Here is a 21,910-nt window from a genome sequence, read left to right on the forward strand (position 1 = left end):
CGTTTGCCCTGAGAATTGTAAGTTTAAGGTCGTTGTCATATCTAGAATAAAACGTTGTCTTATTTCAGTGCTTAGCGTGGTCAATTTTACAAGAGATTACAGATTGTAAAATTTGTATATGGTTTTGTCGATTTCATTTTTATCAATCAGTTATTGAGGTTTTTTTTTCTACCTAAGCTCATGGTCTAGAGAGACCATATCAGCGTAACCTTAACTAGTAGGTGAACTTACAAGGTTCAAAACTGACGACGTTGCTAACACGAACCCTAGCAAAAGCAGTGCTTTGCAGAATCTACCACCGGATCGGAGACGCAACCCACTGAGAAGATCCGGCGAGAAACTCAGTGAGCTGTGGCTGTGGGTTAATTTACTCGCCGAGCTCTTTGTTGCAAGCGACGGGTGCGACGAGAACGAGGTACCTAAAAGCACCGTTAGTGGATCGGGAGGATCCGAAATGGCGTGTTTTGGGCGACGTCGATATTGCGGGAGGATATTTGTTGTAGTCTAATGATTAATCATCAGGATGTGTGAGTGTGAACACCGAGATGTTTTACTGGTCCTAGGGCGTCCTGTGAGTCAAAGTCAATCGTGAAATTTTGTTAAGTACGTATTTCATTAGAAAAATTGGTACCCGCCTGCGGGATTCGAACACCAGTGCATCGCTACATACGAATGCACCGGACGTCTTACCGGTTAGGCCACGACGACTAATTAATTGTAGTGGTATATCGATCCGCTATTTGTTAAATCAAAGTCACGAAGACTCCTCCTCATCCTTGCGTCGATAATCCTCAATGCTGAGGGTCGTGGCCTCATGAGGCTTTCTTGGGAAATGTCATATGGTGGGATCCCATTAGGATAATAATGGATAAATAGCCTTTCTAACCATGCAATTCGAGTCGAAAATAAGGAAAATGACCTTTTTCTAACTCGTTTAGTTACAAATTTCAATTTCACGTCTCGCCAATTACCTACGCCACGAAATCTCGTATCAACTGGAATGCCCTGTGCGCTTAGTGCGAGTTTCTTAACGTTCTCGATAGCGTAAAAGTTAACTCAAATTTGTATGCATTTGGAACAGCGCCCCTAGCGGCAAACGAATAGAAGTTTTACACGAACTTATGTTTTAAACGAACTTTTACGCGATCGAGAAGTTAAAAAGCTCGCACTGAACAGCCTACAATTTGATTCGCTTTCGATATACGTTGTCATTAAGCATACACGTGCCGCGGTTAGGGCGTAGCCTAGTCTCCGCATGAAGCGACACATTACACTATAGCATCGGTGTGTTCTAACATCGTTACGTACGTGCTCTACAGAGACAGGGCCGTACTCGCGGTTTCAAAACAAAACGACGTAAGAATAAACTTCGTGAACACAGTCGATGTAATTGAAGTGTATACAGATAGCACTAGAGTCGGAGACCAATATAGATAATATTTAAATGAATACGTATCGCACCTTTATGGGTAAGAGGGGAGTGAGAATTGGTATATGATAGAAGAGTATGGAAGGAGAAAACATGTTGCGCCGACCCCAGATAACTGGGAGAAGGGCAGGATAATGATGAATGATGATGATGATGACATATCGCACTTTTAAAATTGAGGTGGCCTTATTAAAATTCGTAAGATAATCAGTTTTATATTTCGAGCCACTTATAAGCATGAATTCAACCTTCTTCTTTATCTCCACCTTATCCCACTAGGTGGAGTCGGCACAGCAAATTTTTCTCTTCTATCAGCCGTCATCTCAACACTCACTCTTCTCTCTCTCATATCGTCATTCACACACTCCATCCATGTCCACTGGTGGTAGGGCCTCTTGTGAGGACCGTCGGTCTACCGAGCAATATCACCCGCTCGGTGGAAGATCTTTCCTTCCGTCGTATATTTCCCAAACTCTTGTTTGCTCTTCAGTTGTTACTTAAAAAACCATGACGAAACGATGCGATCTAATTTCAATGCAGAAAAGCCGTTGTATTAGATTTTTCCCCAACGTCGGTGGTTGCAGCGCCGGCGTCCGGCGTCTGTACCTGGGGGTCGTGCGCAGTATGGCTTTGTACGGCGCTCCCGTGTGGTCGCCCGCACTCTCTGCGCGCAATGCAGCTTTGCTGCTACGAGCGCAGCGGGTACTCGCGGTGAGGGTCATCAGGGGGTACCGTACGATCTCTCGGGAGGTCGCCTGCGCCCTCGCCGGTTCCCTTCCTTGGGATCTCGAGGCTGAGGTAGCAGCTGCGGTATACCGGCGCAGAACACAGTCCCTGAGTCGGGGACGGACGCCCGGCCCGTCGGCTGTCGGTCGGTGGAGGCGTGCTGCGCGTCATCTGGCGTAGGCCAAGTGGAGGGAGCGGTTGCTGGAGGAGCTTGGCCAAACTTCAGTCACTCGCCGACGCACCCTCGAGGCCCTAGTGCCCGTGCTGGAGGCATGGTCAGATAGACGACACGGCGTGCTCTTCTTCCACCTAACGCAGGTCCTCTCGGGGCATGGTTGCTTCGGGAGGTACTTGTGGAAGGTCTGTAGGAGAGAGCCACATCCGGGTTGCCACCAGTGTGGGCATCCGGACGATGACGCTCAGCATGCACTCGAAGCGTGCCCGCGTTGGGAGCGCTCGCGGCGAGACCTCATCGCGGTGCTGGGGAGAGACCTCTCCTTGCGGGCTGTCATCGCGCGCATGCTAGAGGACCAGAATTCTTGGGAGGCCATGACTAGGTTTTGCGACCTGGTCATGGCGTTCCGTGAGGCTGAGGACCGCGAAAGGGAGTGGGATCCCTCTTCGGCTTCTCAGCGAAGAAGGCGGAGTAGGCGGCCCGGGCGCGAAGCTCCCGTTCATCTCCCGTAGGGGCTGTCGGGTGCCGGGTGCGGGGGTGCCCGGTACTCGGCTGTTGGTCCGGTGGTGAGGCGGCGCAAGGTGGCTCCTGTGCACCGCTCACGGTGTGTCTCCGAGACGTCGTCCTGCGGGATTTTCCCGGGGATGGAGTGTCGTCCTATTAACAGGATGGGTACCGGCGACGGCGAGCCTTCGGCGCGCACTGTGCGGTACCGTGGGTTTCGTGGAGTCGGAGTGGTGGGGCTCGATGGGGTTTAGTCGGTAGTCGTTCTGCGGGGCGAGTGCTTCGCGCGCCTTTTTCAAGGCGTAGTCTCCTGTGAGAAATTGGGGGAGGTGAAGGACCTCGGCCCTTCTCTTCTCCCCTTCTTCCTCTCAGGAGGCGCCGGAGTCCGACATAACCCGGTCCGTTACCCCCCTCGACCGGGTATAAAAAAAAAAAGAAAAAAAGGGCCTCTTGTGAGTCCGCACGGGTAAGTACCACCACCCTGCCTATTTCTGCCGTGAAGCAGTAATGCGTTTCGGTTTGAAGGGTGGGGCAGCCGTTGTAACTATACTGAGATCTTAGAACTTATGTCTCAAGGTGGGTGGTGCATTTACGTTGTAGATGTCTATGGGCTCCAGTAACCACTTAACACCAGGTGGGCTGTGAGCTACCACCAGTAATTATGCAAATTATAATTTTGCGGGTTTGATTTTTATTACACGATGTTATTCCTTCACCGTGAAAGTCAATCGTGAACAATTATTAAGTACGTAGTTCATTAGAAAAATTGGTGTTTTTTTTTTTTTATGATTGATACTTTACTGGTGGCCCGAAGGCCTTTCCAGTTTCACCAGGACAGGTGGGCGAGCAGAGGCTCAGCCAAGAGGGGCGGGATTAGCTAACAACTGCCCGAGCGCCTCCGAAGGAGACCTAACAACTCAAGAGCAATTGCTTCGCGAATGAATCTACTACCGGATCGGAATCGCGACCCGCTGAGAAGATCCGGCGAGAAACTCAGCGAGCTGATTCATGGGTTAGGTTGCACGGCGAACTCTTTGTCGAGTTCGACGAGTACGGTTACCGAGGTCCCTAAGCCTGCTCCTAGTGTTAGAGCTGAAGGCGTCTAATGCAAAGGTTATTGGATCTGATGGATCCGTAAGGACGTGTCTAGGGCGTCGACGGTGACTGGCTCCTGCGTGATCAGGATTCGGGGAGTAGTCAGCGGCGGCAACGATAAGGCGATTATCATGACGCATAGCCTTATCGAAGTACCGTTCCGACGCTGACTTCATGTATTTCTGGATAGATTCGAGGCCCAGGTCGTCGTGTAGGTCAACGTTCCTCACGAACCACGGAGCTCCGACGGCTAACCTGCAAAAGCGGGATTGTAGAGATTGGAGGGTGTCTATGTGTGTGCGGGCCGCGTGAGCGAACACCACACTCGCGTAAGTCATGACGGGCCTGCGGGATTCGAACACCGTTGCATCGCTATATACGAATGCACCGGACGTCTTATCCTTTAGGCCACGACGACTTCAAACGCCACGACGACTTCAAACGCCACGACGACTTGTCGCTGACGTCGAAGTGTTGTCAAGGCTCTGTGTCCGCTTGCAGAGGCAGTCTAACTTCTGTACACATAAGCCTCCGATAAGGTGGAAAAAGTTAGTGTAGGAAGCTATGGATAGGTTAATCGTAAATAATGAAAAAATACGATCAGCTTAGATTTAATCATGCTTAAAGTATATGCAAATTTTTATTTAAAAGGATTGCGTTTTGAGAAACATCTTTACGCTTGAGAGAATCGTCACTTACTAACTTTCCTTAAAGAAAAATATTTATTTTATGATGAGGCCTGGGTTTCTTTTCGCCCACATGGAATTTATTTAAACAAACAATAATTTAGATATGTAAACAACTCTACAAGTGTAGACTATTAAAACTCTCTAAACAAAATTCTTTGTATGGCCCGTGTTCGAGAAAAAGCTGAGTTATCATCAGTCAAAAGCTGAGTTTTCAGTCAAGAGCTGAATTATCAGTCAAAAGCTGAGTTATCAGTCAAAAGCTGAGTTATCAGTCAGTCGCTTTGAAAAGCGATTAACCCAAAATGTTGAATAAACAAAATCAGAAATCAAGCAACAGCAAAGCGAATTAATATATTTTAATTTCATCTTTATTTTTATTCACATTAGAGCGAAGTTATTCAATTATTGTATTATCACCAGTTTTTGATGCGTGAGAAAAATTTCAAGATATGGGACCTCTTGAAGTCGATGGAAATTACATAGGTTGAAAGATTCCTGTTGCATACCACCACACATACATACTTGCCGAGTGAATAAAAACGCGTTGGAAAGTTCCTGTATTTTTAAACAAAACTCAAATACGTTCCAGTGCTTTTCGATCTAATATTTGGCGCGCAAAATGGAAACTGTGTTACAGCCACCGAATGGATACGTAAATACATATCTACGCGAAGTAGGGATGTGGCAAACGCGCTCCGATAGCTATTTAATTACTGAGTCAGGAGTCACAGCGCGGAAATCGAATTACCCCGAAAGCTTTTAGACATCTGCAAATAGAATAAGGATGTTCGCTAATTTTCTTAACTAACCTTTTCTTTTTATTGGATACAGAGTATATATATGTACTTACAAGAGAGCTTTTTAAAGTTTAATATTTGGAAAAATATATCATAGCAATAAAATCTCTTTAGCTATTTGAATGGAGTAAGCTTAATTGAAGTTTTGAAATGTAATTTTTAAGATGCCAAAATTTCAGACAAACAAAAAGTAAAGACAGCGTCCTTTTAAAATGAGTGCAGATTAATTTAAAAAAAAAATGAAGTTATTTTAAATCTATATATATAAAAATGAATTGCTGTTCGTTAGTGTCGCTCAAACTTGAGAACGGCTAGACCGATTTGGCTAATTTTGGTCTTGAATTATTCGTGGAATTCCAGAGAAGGTTTAAAAGGTAGATAAATATGAAGGTGAGCGGAGTTAAATAAAAATAACAATTTGTTTTCCCTTTGATGTGTCGTCGGACGGATTCCTTTTGTTTGTTTTAAGTTTATTTTATACAAAAGCTTAGGTCCTTTATTTATCGATTGAGGCACTACGAAGTCTGCCGGGTCAGCTAGTTTAAAATGAAAATATTGGATCTAAATTATTATAATAAAATGTATTCTAATATTAAGGGCAACGCGATGAACTGGGCCTAGGGCGGCATCAAGCCGAAATCCGTCACTGAACACATGTATAATAATACATATATATCATAAGTGTATCTATTTTAGGGGATTTTATGACCTGGTAACTAAGACCTTTAGGTCAAGTCTTATTTTAATTTTAATGATAACTTTTTTACATGAAAACTGATATTATGAAATGAAATGAAGTTGATTATTATGAAACATGGCATGAAATGAAATGAAAACGAAATGAAATGAGATGAGATGATATGGGATGAAGTATAATCTCAGTAAAATGGTGGTTATTTACTGAGACTTTTTCAGTGGACTTTTTGGAGGATCCCGAGAAGTTACGTTCAGCGGCTTTGTTTCATTTTCCCACATTTGTGCACTTTCACAGATACTAAACAGTTAATAAACCACCGTTATTACACATTTAAATCTGAAGAAACACTAATTAGACAAAATAAAACAAATCACACAACTTCACACGCAGCGTTCCCGCCAAAAAGTACTCAAATCTATCTATAACCGTAGGTAGTGAATTATAGCAGACATTCACAAGTTTTACAGATAATATACATTTTAATATTAATAAAATCGATAAAAGCAATTCGATTGCCACGGCCGATTACCGATGTGAAATCACCCAAGGCCAATCAAAGTTGCATATAATATTCCACGCTACGATAGTTGCGTGCCATTAACGATTACAAAACACGTCACGTAACGATTATATCGATTCGGGGTTATCGTATTCGATACAACACGAAACTAATGATCGATATTCGTTTTTATTTGCGTATATTTATTGTTATGTTTCGATGCGGAATGTGGGTTCATCACTAATGTTGTTTGATTTTGTTTTGTTTTATATAATGTGGCACAATCATAATAGCAGCCTGACTGGATCAAAACCCTGTGCTTGATTTAAGGGAACGAAGATATAGAGAAGATGAGTAGTGGATTCCACCTACACTTTGAAGAGCAGGACTGTCGATTTGAGATAGAAGCTACCGCCATACCAAGTCGTTTTACAGTCTGTGTTCTTTCAATGTAATGAACTAATGATGCTAATCTATTCATTTACTTGGGGTCATTAGGTCTTAGTTATCAGGTCATAAAATTCCTTAAAAAAACCAACTCCCCTAATCTATGGTTCCTCCCAGCAATGTCAATTTGAAAGGATGGACAGTGATATTCACACTCTTATTCTTGCCCTTATCCCACACTATGGGCGCAGTATCTTATGCGCCTCTTATCATGGCCATATAAGGATTTGGCATGGGTTTTACGACCTGACGTCATCTCTTCTTGGATCATAGCGCCAGTAGTAAATATAAAGAGGGAAAAAGTCGTTGTGGTAAGGGACTGGTAAAGGACGTGGTAAAGGATAAGGCGTCCGGTGCATTCGTGTTAACTTCCGCGGTGAAGGAATAACATCGTGTAATAAAAATGATTTGAACACGTATTTAAATACTGTTGTATTGGATGGAAGATTTATAGGTGCAACATTTAAAATGTTTTTTCCGTAATACGCCAAAGTTGTTTTAGCATCATTTCAGTTTTAGTCATCGTTTTTTGGCGACGAACACGGAAATAAGTGAAAGTACACAAGAATGTTTTCGTTCGCGCCAAAAAAAAAAACAAAAAAAAAAACTATACAAAAATTGAATGAAATCGCGTTACATTCATCGATCGCCTTTTTATCTGATTGTTTTATTTACAATTTAATGTCGGCTATTCAAGTTGAGTGAGAACAGACTAATCTGTTCTTTATTTTATTTGCTTTTTTAGGCGTAGTGAGAATATAGCTTATAGTCGCTCATCGACAATAGTATTTTTTTTAATGATTGAATAATTACTGGTGACCCGGAGGCCTTTTCAGTTTCACCAGGACAGCTGGGCGAGCAAAGGTTCAGCCAGGAGGGGTGGGATTTGGTAACAGCTGCCTAAGTGCCTCCGAAGGAGACCTAACAATTCAAGAGCAGCTGCTTCGCGAATGAATCTACTACCGGATCGGAAACGCGACCCGCTGAGAAGATCTGGCAAGAAACCCAGCGGGCTGATGCATGGGTTAGGTAGCACCTCGAACTCTTTGCCGAGTTCGACGAGTACGGTTACCGGGGTCCCTAAGCCTGCTCCTAGTGTTAGAGCTGAAGGCGTTTAATGCAAGAGCTATTTGATCTGATAGATCCTTAAAGACGTGTCTAGGGCGACGACGGTGACTTGCTCCTGCGTGATCAGGATTCGGGAGTAACTCTAAGGAGCTAGCCAGGCCGCTGCCCGCGACTGTGGGTAATTTTAAAGAACCGTATGAAGACACACATGTTATAGCGCTCGGGAAACATTGTGGAGAGTAAAGAGCTCATGCCATAGTCAGATGGTACGTGACAGGAAAGATCTCTGGAAACGCACTGCGGATGAACGAAGTGGTCCTAAGTAATATGGATCAGCTTCGCTCTGGTGGGGAGCAGTGTAATAACGAAATGTCAATTCCTGTTTTGAGTTGAAATATTTTCAGAAAAAGGAGCTATTGATTTAATATTAATAACAAAGCGAAATTATAAAAACGGTAACGCGATAGGTGTCGGGTTTGGGTTTAAAATTTTTTTATGTATTTGATTTATTAATAACTTTTTATATAGACTCTGCATCCAACTATATTTTTGATGTGTTGTATTGAACTTTTTTCTAGGCGAATTGGTTCTAATACATTTTTTGTTTGTTATGCTTCTCTTGTGGTCCCATTTATCAAAATCCGATCGCTTATTTTAGTGTTATCTTTAACAATGCACATTTATTTGGTTTCAACGACTAGATTGTTATTATTCTCATTTTATTTGTTAAAGCACGACCCTTTTTTTATTTTGTTGATTTGTGGATGTCAGTTTTTTTTTTTAAAAGTTTTATGTCACCTTTTAAAGTACTTTGAGGTCTAACAATGCGAATTCGTCTTCGTCTAAGTTGATTTCACACATTTCTGTGCACTCGTTGTCTCTAATGAGCGACTACAATGAGCACGTGCGCATCTTTACCGCGGCCGTCTTAAGCTACATCCTCGACCCTGATCACGGAGAAAGATCATCAGTGTCCTTAGTGCGAGTTTTTTAACGTTATCGATAGCGTAAAAGTTAACTTAAATTGGAGTTGCATACGTTTGCCGCTAGGGGCGCTCTAATTGCTTAAAACGTTGAGTTAACTTTTACGTTATCGAGAATGTTAAAAAACTCGCACTAAGCACAATGGTATCGCCCTAGACCTGTCCTTTAGAATCCTCTGGATCCCGTCCTGGTGCTTTTAGACATTCCAATCACTGGTCGACATTCTCATCGAACTCTGCGACGGTAATTAAGCTTTCAGCGTGCAACATAACCCACAGACCTAACAAACTGAGTTTCTCGTCAGATCTTCTCAGTGGGTCCCGATTCCCAGCCGAAGGCTTATTCAGCAAAGCGCTGCTCTTACTAGGGCGGATATTAGCAACTTATTTTAGGCTGAAGCCCCTTAGCTCGCCTATCAGTCAAAGCCAGAAGCCAGAGTAATTTCTCGAGGATCCTGGCAGACACAGGATAGAAATATTCGCGATTTCCACATAGCGGCTTCAACTTTCGCGTACATCCACTTATATCACACGTAATCCTTATATTACAGCTTTAATCAAGAGAAACACATTAATAATTTAACCCGTGTCTAATTACCTGCACGTGCTAAAACTGCTAAACGAAACATGCACAAATTAATAGCGGCTAATGTCGTTATTAAGAGTTTGTTTAAAAGACGCTGACGGCCCGGCGGTGTTTCGGGTCCCTCTTTCACAGAGATCGAAGGTTCTAAGCAGACGCGTGCTTTAAGGAAGATTTTATATGTGATCCTCCCGATCCACTAACGGTGCTTTAGGTAACTCAAGCACCGGTTCTCATCGAAACCGTCGCTCGCGACGAAGGGCTCGGCGAGTAAATTAACCCACAGACACAGCCTACTGAGTTTCTCGCCGGATCTTTTCAGTAGGCCGCGTTCCTGACCCGGTGGCAGATTTTGCGAAGTACTGCTCTTGCTAGGGCTAGTGTTAGCAACGTCCCAGGTCTGAGCCCCGTGAGCTCACCTACTCGCTCGGTTATGCTTAGCCCTTTAGGTTACAAAATTAGGTAGGGAAAAAAAAGCAAGTACGCTAAAATCGCCTAATCCGCATCCTTAAACTTCATAACATACTGAAGAGACAACTGTAATAGCTATTTGTTAATAAATGTTCGAGTTGAAGAGGATATCCAATTTGTTTCATCTATAATTTACATTCTTAACACATAATGGACAAATGGCATTTACGTTTCTATTCCCGTTTTTATTTTGATAGGCTGATAATAGACAAATATGAGGTTCGTACAAAAATGTACAATACTTTAACCTTAATATTATTTATGGTTTTTAGGTTAATAAATAATTAAATAAAAAAACTTACCTAGAACAGTAAGACATCGTTTCCCGATAAGACGTACGAGCGCCATCACATTGAACAATTTACGTCACGCACTTTCACTGCGAACGGAGCGACAACAACGGCCTCCCGAGGCTGAATGCACTCCAGAGTTCAACGCACGATCGACACGATTAAAAAAAAAAAACAACAAAAAAAAAAACCATCAACTTCGGGAACTCGAAATTTGAAATTTTTCGGCGGGAACAGCCGGACGCGACGCCGCCAATGGATTGAAGGCGGTCGCGAGAACCGCTCGCTTTTACTTTCTTTAGACACACACACACAGTGGGGAGTCAGGCCATTGTCGCGGATGTTGATCTTAATATTGTACTGACATAATATTAGTTGCGTAATTTAAAGGCCCGTCATTCGTTTGCCGTCAACGCTGAATGCAATACCGTGGATGAAGGCGAAACGAAAATTTTTGTATTAACGATCTCGCTGTGTACGCTATCAAATCATCCAATGGCGGTCTGTTTGGTAAATTTTTTTTTTTGCTTAGCGGGGTAGACGAGCTCACAGCCCATCTGGTGTTAAGTGGATACCGGAGTCCATAGACATCTACAACGTAAATGCCGCCACCCACCTTGAGACATGAGTTGTAAGGTCTCACTTTTGACAGTACAACGGCTGCCCAACCCTTCAAACCGAAACGCATTATTGCTTCACGGCAGAAATAGGCAGGAAGGTGGTATCTACCCGTGTGGACTCATAAGAGGTCCTACCACCAGTAATTACGCAAATTATAATTTTGCGGGTTTTTGACTTTTATTACACGATGTTATTCCTTCACCGTGGAAGTCAATCGTGAACATTTGTTAAGTACGTATTTCATTAGAAAAATTGGTACCCGCCTGCGAGATTCGAACACCGGTGCATCGCAACAACGAATGCACCGGACGTCTTATCCTTTAGGCCACGACGACTTCATGGCAAACCTGACAGGAATGTAATTAAACAATATTTTGGTTATCATCGTGAACGGTGTTAGGATATTAGGCCAAAGTGATAAAATAATTAGGAACATAGTCATTAGTCATTGAGACGTGTGCAAATTTTAAAGTTAATCCGACGTGTTGAAATAAATGAAAACTACGTTGAAAGATATCTTTGTCCTTTGTCCTATATCTAACAGAAGATTTCGGTAAAAGCTGGTGGTAGGACCTCTTGTGAGTCCGCGCGGACTTGCTGGTGGTAGGACTTCTTGTGAGTCCGCGCGGGTAGATACCACAACCATGCCTATTTCTGCTGTGAAGCAGTAATGCGTTTCGATTTGAAGGGTGAGGCAGCCGTTGTAACTATACTTGAGACCTTAGAACTTATATCTCAAAGCGGGTGGCGCATTTACGTCGTAGATGAGCTCCAGTAACCACTTAACACCAGGTGGGCTGTGAGCTCGTCCACCCATCTAAGCAATAAAAAAAAGCTGATTAAAGTGAGTTAAAAAGTATTTCTTTTACCTTATTTATGAAGGACGCGTAGTAATTTTGCCGAAGCAGCCACTATCAAACTGTTTATTTCCGATAAGTATTCTTTCGTTGTATACCCCTTATTAGAATATGTATGTGTTTATTTGTTGTAATAAAAATATATAAATAATAAACGGAAAAAAAATTTGAGAGACCAGAGTCGCAGCTAGACGGAAAGTGTAAGTTTATTATTCTTCAATATATAAATACATTTGTGGTCACACTTTGTTTATTCGTGACCCCGCATTCTAATACAAATATACTTAGCGGACGTCAACCCCCGTCGATTATCATTTGTAATACATTGCGTGCCGTATAAATATAATCTTTTCGCATTAAAAGTGTACAATATCCAAAAATATTCGAAATTGAGTTAATATGCGGAATCATTTGGTATCACCAGTATTTTTCTCATAAATACTGTCAAAAGTGCGTAGTTTAGTTTTAGTTTTTTTTTAGTTTACCTATATTTTGACTACTATTAACAAAATTAAATACATAATTTTTACTTACTTTAAAAAACAGATAATGTAACTGGTAAAAACTAAAAAATAAATTTTGCGAAGATGATTAATATTAAAAATATATTTTATGCTTTAAGCCTTTAAAACCGCAAAAATAGGAAACGACTTGTCGTTGCCGAGTGTTGTGGCATCGATGCTCGGCGACGACGAGTCGTGGAAGGCGATGCTCGACTTCTGCGAATGCACCATCTCGCAGAAGGAGGCGGCGGGGCGCGTGAGAGACGCACAAGCCCGCCGCCGTCGAGCGGGGGCCAGGGAGGCGGATCTCGCCCTAGCCCTGGCCCTCTAAGTGTTTCGGGTCCCCCTCATATGTCGGTCTGGGGCCCGGCGAGGGGGGCCTAAGAAGACGACGTGCAAGCTGCTCTGCACGCGTTTTACCCAAGAGCATCCGGGTGATGGAAGGCCGGCTATCCTCGACCCACGCTGGTTCTGACCTAGCGGGGTATTTCGTAGGATAACCTATTCAAACCGGCGCCATCTAGGCGGGCTTCGGACAGCCTGCCGACCGAGAGGGCTGGTGGTCGTGGCGCCGACGATCGCTGGCCCGGCGTCCCGAGGGGGAGGGTGATGGGAGAGATGTGCTCCGCACTAAACGCTTCACTCTCCTCCCCTTGCCTTTTCATGAGTTCTGTCTCATGCGAGGGTTGGACGTTGGTTGTTGAGCGACAGGAGGTTTTAGTCGGTTCGACTCCGACATGCCCCACCCTCCATCCCCAGTGGAGGATGGGAGTCCGGCGATTTCCTCCTGACAAAAAAAAAAGCCTTTAAAACACTCTCCTGTAAAATTTAGTAAGCTTTGAGATTATACAGTTTTAATGCGAGAAGACGTTTTGTCGTGTTTTAGGTTTTTAGATATGGAAGGATTGCGGCTGCTCCAAAAACCTAGTTACTTAGATACGACGAATAGGCGAACTTAGGTTATCAGCCAAGAGGGAAAGGTTTGCTAACAACTACTCGAACACCACAGAATAGGCCTAAAAGCTCAAGAGTGCATTACCATTGCCCCTATCACCGGATCGGAATCACCCACTGAGCAAATCTGGTGAGAAACTCAACGGGCTGATGTTACGGTATGGTACACCTCAAACTCTTCAACGAGTATGGCAAGGTCGTTGACCTGTGTATTGGTTGCTACCACCAGCCTGACAGCATTATTGGTGGATCAGGTGGACCTGTGAGGACATGTCCGGGGCGCGCTGTAACCATCATCTCAAGAATCAGCTATTGCTTTTTTATTTGGTTTCTTATTCCAGAACAATTTCCCTTTGTTATACATAACTGTGTATAGTCTAGAGGTATTTTATGTATATAAAGATGAATTGCTGTTCGTTAGTCTCGCTAAAACTCGAGAACGGCTGGACCGATTTGGTTAATTTTGGTCTTGAATTATTTGTGGAAGTCTAGAGAAGGTTTAAAAGGTAGACAAATATGAAAATGCTCGGAATTAAATAAAAACAAGCAATTTTGTTATTTCTTTGATGTGTCCCGATCAGACAGATTCCTTTTGTTTGTTTTAAGTTTATTTTATACAAAAGTTTAGGTATTTTATTTATCGATTGAGGCACTACGAAGTCTGACATCTAGTAATTGATATATTTTTCATATTCGGGATATTCATATTCGGGACATCTAGTAATTGATATATTTTTAAGGCAAAGAGGAAAAAAAATACAAAACAAACACGAAGGTCTCATGTAAAAACCCCATTACTCAATTGTTATGCGTCTGCTTACGCAGAACACATTGCAACATCGAATACTTAATAATTACAAAATTTAATTGTGATATGTTGACGGCTTCGCTACGGGCTTACGAGGCTTTTGGGCCAAGTTAGCCTTATTGTTTTTTTTCCCTACTTTCCCTGGTAAATTAAGAGGTAGTTCCAGCTACGCGCGGATGGGTAGGTGAGCTCACGGGCTCAACCTGAGAGAATTTGTTAACATTAGCTCTAGCAGAAGCAGTGCTTTGCGGAATCTAACATTGGAACGGAATCGCGACTCCCTGAGAAGATCCAGCGAGAAACTCAGTGGGCTAGCCATATTTTCTTTATCTCCGTTGCCATAGTTAACTTAAATTACTACTTTTTAATTTTTTTTCCTTTGTTCACTCTCTACTTATATGTGACTAGCTGTACCCGTCCGCTTCGCTGGGCATTTAAAATTAACATTATTATTTCTCATCCACACAAAGATTTTCTTCATTAACGCCCCGGCAACTGATGTAGGGAGTCCAACACTCATGTAAATATTAGCCTATCCATTAAGTACATGTATTTTCTACATGGATACCAATGTTCAAGTCAATCGGATGCATTTTTCAGTAGTTATAACGGAACATCCGTAAAAAACACCGTAGATTTATATATTAGTAGGTATAGATTTTGATGGTAGAAGCATGTTTGGTTATTGTTTTATCTATTTTTTTTAATATTATATGTTTGTATTGTACTATTGGTTTCCCAAATAAATAAATAAATAACAAAATAAATAATTGCGCTTGTCGTAAGGGTTCCACTCCAAGGCTTGCCTCGGGATGTGTGTGGGCTCTCTAGCGAGAATATAGCCTATTCATGTCCATTTTACTGGTGGTAGGACGTCTTGTGAGTCCGCACTTGTAGGTACCACCACCCTGCCTATTTCTGCGGTGAAGCAGTAATGCGTTTCGGTTTGAAGGGCGGGGCAATCGTTGTACTGTTAAAGACCTTACAATTCATGTCTCACGGTGGGTGGCGGCATTTACGTTGTAGATGCCTGTGGGCTCCGGTAACCACTTAAAACAGGTGGGCCGTGAGCTCATCCATCCATCTTAACAATATTTAAAAAAAAAACGACACATAGTCTGCTTGTCAATTGTTAAGAAACTAGGGTATGGCTCTGGTTGTCCTTCCTCGCACTTTAACCATTCATTACAGTGAAGCTTGATCAATGAATGCTTTTTTTTAAATACGCTTTTATTATTACCTTTAGACGTATGTATGTTTGTAACGGAATCTTTGAACATGATTTTGACCCCCTTCAAAACTTACGAAAAAACGAAAATGGGGTGCATGGTATCAGTAGTTTTAAATACTTTATGAACAGATATGAATAGAAGGGTTATTTTGATAATATCCTGAAAAGCACCCCACGCTTTTGATGTGAAACATCTATAGCCGCACGTAAAACCGCACGTAAAACTATTTCTGGCGTGGCGACGCATGCCGTGGCGACGCGTCGCCATGCGCAATCGACTGTGCGATTCTCTCCCACTCGATCCGGCGTTAAGCCATCTCTCTCGCTACACTGAGCTCGGATACCTATAGTGTATACACCGTAGTGTATACAGTGTTATTTACTACAGTACACATAACATGTGTTTTACTTGAAAACAAATTATTTTTTCGTAATATTTTATTTTATCATTATGACATATTTAGTTCCTATCACAATCTGTTCTTTTCTGTATATTACTTTTACAAAATAATGTCGATGTTTCACATCTGCCAGGCGTCCCGTGACGGCTCACATTTTTTTTACAATAATATAATTTTTCTTACTCTTTTTTAAATTCAAATTTATTAAAATTTATTTTCTATTTTTTAGTTGGATTTTCTATAAAAGCGTATTTTGTTACTTTCTTTAAACTATTATTTTCAGTTATACGGCTACAGTTCCACAGTTTGTGAACAGGTTTGTTTAGTTAACAGACGCCTCATTGTGATTATTCAAAGCATTGTACTCAAGTGATCTTGTCCCAAATATCCGCTTCAACGCACACAATACCAATATCCCCTGGGCTCCAACAAAGGTGTTTCGCTAAAGAAAATATTAAATATTTTCCAAGCCGGAAACTTTCATAGCTCCCGTCCTGTTCTTTAAGGCATCCTTCCTCACCTTTTGTGAGAGCGCCATTTGTATTCAGAAGCACCTCGAGAGCTTTTGTGCGATTCAAGCGCTTTATTCAGCATTCCTGAATATCATATTAGAACATATATTCGTATCACGGACTCGTTTTATTCGAAGCGCCTGAAATTTTATTGTGAGCAATAATACGATTGCTATTAGCTTCGGGAAAGTATTTTTATTGGATTTTTATTGCACTTTATTTATAGCGACCCGCCCTCGCTTCGCTTCGGAAACATTAAAACACACATGAAACCAAAAAAATAAAATAAAAAATTTTTAAAAAAAAGTAGCCTATGTTCATCAGGGACAATGTCGGCTTCTAATGGAAAAATAATTTTTCAAATCGGTCCAGTAGTTTCGGAGCCTATTCGAAACAAACAAACAAACAAACAAATCTTTCCTCTTTTTAATATTAGTATAGATTGTTCGTGATTTATCTATGAGGGATATGTTTATATTACGTTATGTACGTTAAATGATAAGAGAAAGCGTAACTAATTCTTACGCACAATATGTTTGTGTTAAAAGTTTTATTAGATGAATCCATGAAAACATTAAGATTTATATAAATAAAATACAATATATATAAAATTATCATGTCACAATGTTAGTTACCATACTCCTCTGAAACGGTTTAACCGATTTTTATGAAATTTTATGTGCATGTTTAGTAGGTCTGAGAATCGGCTACTATCTATTTTTCATACCCCTAAGTGATAAGGGTTGCGGGTTGTCCACCCCTAACATTTATTTTTATTTTTGGACTTTTTTTTGTTATAATGAGGCATTACCTAGGTATGTGGTTGAATGAGGTTTTGTTATTTTTATACTCCCTAATCATTCACAGCGCTACATGATTCTTTCACTCATATTATACCACATCCTTACACACTTACAATAAGTTACTTTTTTTACACTAGAAATTCCCTAGAAATCTTATATATGGCAAAACAACGTTTGCCGGGTCAGCTAGTAATATAACTAGTCAGGTCATAAGTATTGTCACACAGTAAAAACTTTATTAACTTAATTTTAGAATGCTGGCCACAAAAAAGTTTATTGAATTCGAATTTCGAATTGTTCATAAAAATAAAAATGTATACTTTTAGAATTTTACTCATTTTTAAATATGGAGTGGACGCTTAAAGAAGACCGTGTTGCAGTTATTGCGTTGCATCGTTGCGGTTACGTGCCAATTCAAATTTTTAACATACTGAAAAATTTGAATATAACCAAAAGATTCGTTTATCGTACCATCAAACGATACAATGAAGACTCTAGTGTAGATGACAGGTCAAAAAGTGGTCGCCTTCGGTCTGTTAGGACTCCAGCAGTGATAAAAGCTGTGAAGGCGCGAATTCAAAGAAATCCCAAACGTAAGCAGAAACTGTTGGCCCTTCAGATGGGGTTAAGCAGAACCACGGTGAAAAGGGTGTTAAATGAAGACTTAGGGCTTCGGGCATATCGAAGAAAAACAGGACATCGTTTGAATGCTCGTCTATTGGACCTGAGACTGAAGAGATGCCGCGCTTTGTTGAAGCGGTATGCGGGAAAAAAATATCGGGAAATTCTTTTTTCGGATGAAAAAATTTTTACCGTAGAAGAGAGCTACAACAAACAAAATGATAAGGTGTACGCACACAGTAGTGAAGAAGCGAGCAACCGTATTCCGCGTGTCCAACGAGGTCATTTTCCATCCTCGCTCATGGTATGGTTGGGAGTTTCTTATTGGGGCTTAACGGAGGTACATTTTTGTGAGAAAGGTGTAAAAACGAATGCAGTTGTGTATCAAAATACAGTCCAGACGAACCTTGTGGAACCTGTTTCTCATACCATGTTCAATAACAGGCACTGGGTATTCCAACAAGATTCGGCGCCAGCTCATAGAGCGAAGAGCACACAAGACTGGCTGGCGGCGCGTGAAATCGACTTCATCCGGCACGAAGACTGGCCCTCCTCCAGTCCAGATTTGAATCCGTTAGATTACAAGATATGGCAACACTTGGAGGAAAAGGCGTGCTCAAAGCCTCATCCCAATTTGGAGTCACTCAAGACATCCTTGATTAAGGCAGCGGCCGATATTGACATGGACCTCGTTCGTGCTGCGATAGACGACTGGCCACGCAGATTGAAGGCCTGTATTCAAAATCACGGAGGTCATTTTGAATAAACTTTAGTGTCATAAGAATCTATGTTTTGTTAAGTTCATTTTGGTATATGAATGGTTACATAATGAATAAACTTGTTTCAATTATTTTACATTAAACATGTGACAGAATTTATGACCTTTTTTTTTTTTTTTAACGCTGGGGAATCCATTTACGGATACCCGGTCGAGGGGGGTAACGGACCGGGTTATGTCGGACTCCGGCGCCTCCTGAGAGGAAGAAGGGGAGAAGAGAAGGACCGAGGTCCTTCACCTCCCCCAATTTCTCACAGGAGACTACGCCTTGAAAAAGGCGCGCGAAGCACTTGCCCCGCAGAACGACTACCGACTAAACCCCATCGAGCTCCACCACACCGACTACACGAAACTTACGGTACCGCGATGCGCGCCGAAAGTCTCGCCTTAGGCGGTACCCGTACTGATGTTAAGACGGGATTTCATCCCCGGGAAAATCCCGTAGAACCTCGTCTCGGGAGACACACCGTGAGCGGCGCACAGGAGCCACCTTGCACCGCTTCACCACCGGACCAACAGTCGAGTGCCGGGCGCCCCCGCACCCGGCACTCGATAGTCCCTAAGAATTTATGACCTGACTAGGTATATAAAAATGAACTGCTGTGCGTTAGTCTCGCTAAAATTCGAGAACGGCTAGACCGATTTGGCTAATTTTGGTCTTGAATTATTTGTCGAAGTCCAGAGGTTTAAAAGGTAGATAAATATGAAAATGATCGGAATTAAATAAAAATAACAATTTTGTTTTTCCTTTGATGTGTCCCCCGTCGGACGGATTCTTTTGTTTGTTTTAAGTTTATTTTATACAAAAATTTAGGTCGTTTATTTATCGATTGAGGCACATAATAAACAAATATACATACATATACATATATACACAGTAAGTACCTAGAAGTTTGAAGTCGAAAATAAACATCACAATCAGTAAATTAAGGAAGATTGAACTAAACAAACGTACTAATGGAATTACGAAACGCAAGATCAATCTAAGTTACGTTCAATACGAGGAAGGAATCGATTTGTTGACGGCCGCAACGCCGGAAGACTTCCGGGTACGCGGCAGGAGTCTCCGCGCCCGGCCGGGAACTAGGGCAGACGGTCAACGACTCTGGACCAATTTAAAAGCAACAGCGTTAAATGTAACTGGTTGCGCTGGTATAAAACTTAGTTTTTTTTTTTTTATTGCTTAGATGGGTGGACGAGCTCACAGCCCGCCTGGTGTTAAGTGGTTACTGGAGCCCATAGACATCTACAACGTAAATGCGCCACCCACCTTGAGATATAAGTTCTAAGGTCTCAGTATAGTTACAACGGCTACCCCACCCTTCGAACCGAAACGCATTACTGCTTCACGGCGGAATTAGGTAAGGTGGTGGTACCTACCCGCACGGACTCACAAGAGGTCCTACCACCAGTAAAAAACGATACGGATACTTTACGATTAACAATTGAAATAAATTTGTTTTCGCATTCATCAGGTCGCTCGCGCTAATAACTTGAGACATCGGGTGGCACGCCGGCGGCATTCACCGTCAAACTTGTCACAGAGGCGATGCGGCGCCGCCCTCGTTCTTGGCCCCATGCGATAAACTAAAAGCTCCACGCTTTTACGAGACTGTTAAACCATTTGCTTTTTTTATTTCTTCCGAAGGCGGTCGGGTCTGTCGCCCACCTGATGGTGAATGGTCGTTCATATACATTAGTAATGTCAGCGATATAAAAAGTCTGGTCTATCACAACGGATCCATTTTAAACCTCACTCAAAGAAACGTCAGGGTGATTAGCGATCCATGTTCCCTGTTTAAGTAAAGGCGAAAGAACTGGATGCGAACTATTCTACGCTATGAATACAGGAGAGATAGAATTGTGTCGAAGGCTGTGTCACCGGAAAAGGCTATGTCACCGGCAAAAACTCGCCTGCAGAGAATCAAGTTTTATCCGGCCGAAAACACGCCAAACTACTTCGAAAACAAAATGTACTCGAATGAAATTAAGTTGAGACTTTGGACAGCGGAGCCGAGGGAGTCAATACGTGATAGTCGCCGCTTGAGTAGCTTTAGAAATTCGGTCCAAGTTTCAAATGTATCCGAAGAATTACTAATCTACCCTTCGAAAGGAAACGCTCTCAGGTTGAGCCCGTGAGCTCACCTACTCGTCCGGACCGTAGCTGCAATAGCACCTTAGGATAGGTACGAATGAGTTGAAATGCGGTACCATTCATTGTTGGTATTTCTCGGAAGGTTTTTGGTATAACGCCGTAAACATTCGTCCACTAAAAAGACACAATGTTACAGCACAGTGTGGCCGGGCACTATTAAATCAATACATAAAAAGTTATTTAAAATGTACTGTATTTTTAAGTACCGCTGGTCTGACGCTGCGGAAGGAAATTTACGTGAGCTCCAAGTGCCGGACCGGCAAGGCGTTGCGCAGCGTCGGGATGAATGAATGAATGAATGAATGAATGGATGAATGAATGAAACGTTTATTGTCGGAGAACAAGACTCACTTCGGGGTCATAGAGCCAGCGCAGTAGTAGTAGTATTTTTTTATTACTTATATCCAGAAACCATAGACATTAGCAACGTAAATGCCGCCACCCACTTGACTGACTTGAGTTCAAATTCTCAGGTTTACAGTGAAACGGCTACCCCATCCTACAAACCGAAACGCAGTACTGATTCATCCGGCGTCTTATCCTTTAAGCCCCGACGCGGCGACGACTTCTTTTTTTTTTTTTTAAATCCCTGATCCATGGTCACACTACAGCCTTGTAAAGTTTTTCAATTAACTGAAAAACGATGTCTTTATCGCTTCGTAAATCAGAACGGTGTTTACATTGCGCAAAAATGTTCAACTTGCGTTAGTATAGTTTTTTTTTGTCATAAAGACTATGGGTACCTCAACTCCACTGCCAAGTTCAATAACAACAGTGTGCTTAGTGCGTGCTTTTTAACGTTCTCGATAGGGTAAAAGTTAAACGTCCGTCTGGTGTAGTGGTAAGTGACATGGTCACTACACAAGGGGGTCGCGGGTTCGTATCCCGCCAAGGGAAGATATTTGTATGATAATAATAAATGTCTTTTCCAGGGTTATGGATGTATATTAAATATATTTATGTGTATAATAAAAATCACACATTTATATCCGTTATCTGGTACCTGTAACACAAATTCTTTACGAACTTATCACGGGACCAGTTAACGTGGCGTGATTGTTTAAAAAGAAACTCAAATTTGTATGATGTTGGAACAGCGCCCCTAGCGGCAAACGTAGGCAAACGTTCCAACTCCATACAAATTTGAGTTAACTTTTACGCGATCGAGAACGTTCAAAAACTCTCACTAAGCACACAGATGTTCACAGTTTTA

The 21,910-nt window shown here is 42.1% G+C and overlaps 1 protein-coding gene across 1 annotated transcript in view; it reads right to left on the reverse strand.

The window, feature by feature from the left end:
• Window positions 1-10,716, reverse strand: part of LOC101735785 (proclotting enzyme) — a 26,725-nt gene extending 16,009 nt beyond the window's left edge. Inside the window, exon 1 of the mRNA XM_012690070.4 lies at window positions 10,466-10,716. Coding sequence (XP_012545524.2) covers window positions 10,466-10,511 — 46 coding nt within the window. The 5' untranslated portion in view covers window positions 10,512-10,716. The remainder of the gene's footprint in view (window positions 1-10,465) is intronic.
• Between the last annotated feature and the right edge of the window lie 11,194 nt (window positions 10,717-21,910).

Source organism: Bombyx mori, chromosome 7 (genome assembly GCF_030269925.1).
Source record: "Bombyx mori chromosome 7, ASM3026992v2".
Lineage (NCBI taxonomy): Eukaryota > Metazoa > Arthropoda > Insecta > Lepidoptera > Bombycidae > Bombyx > Bombyx mori.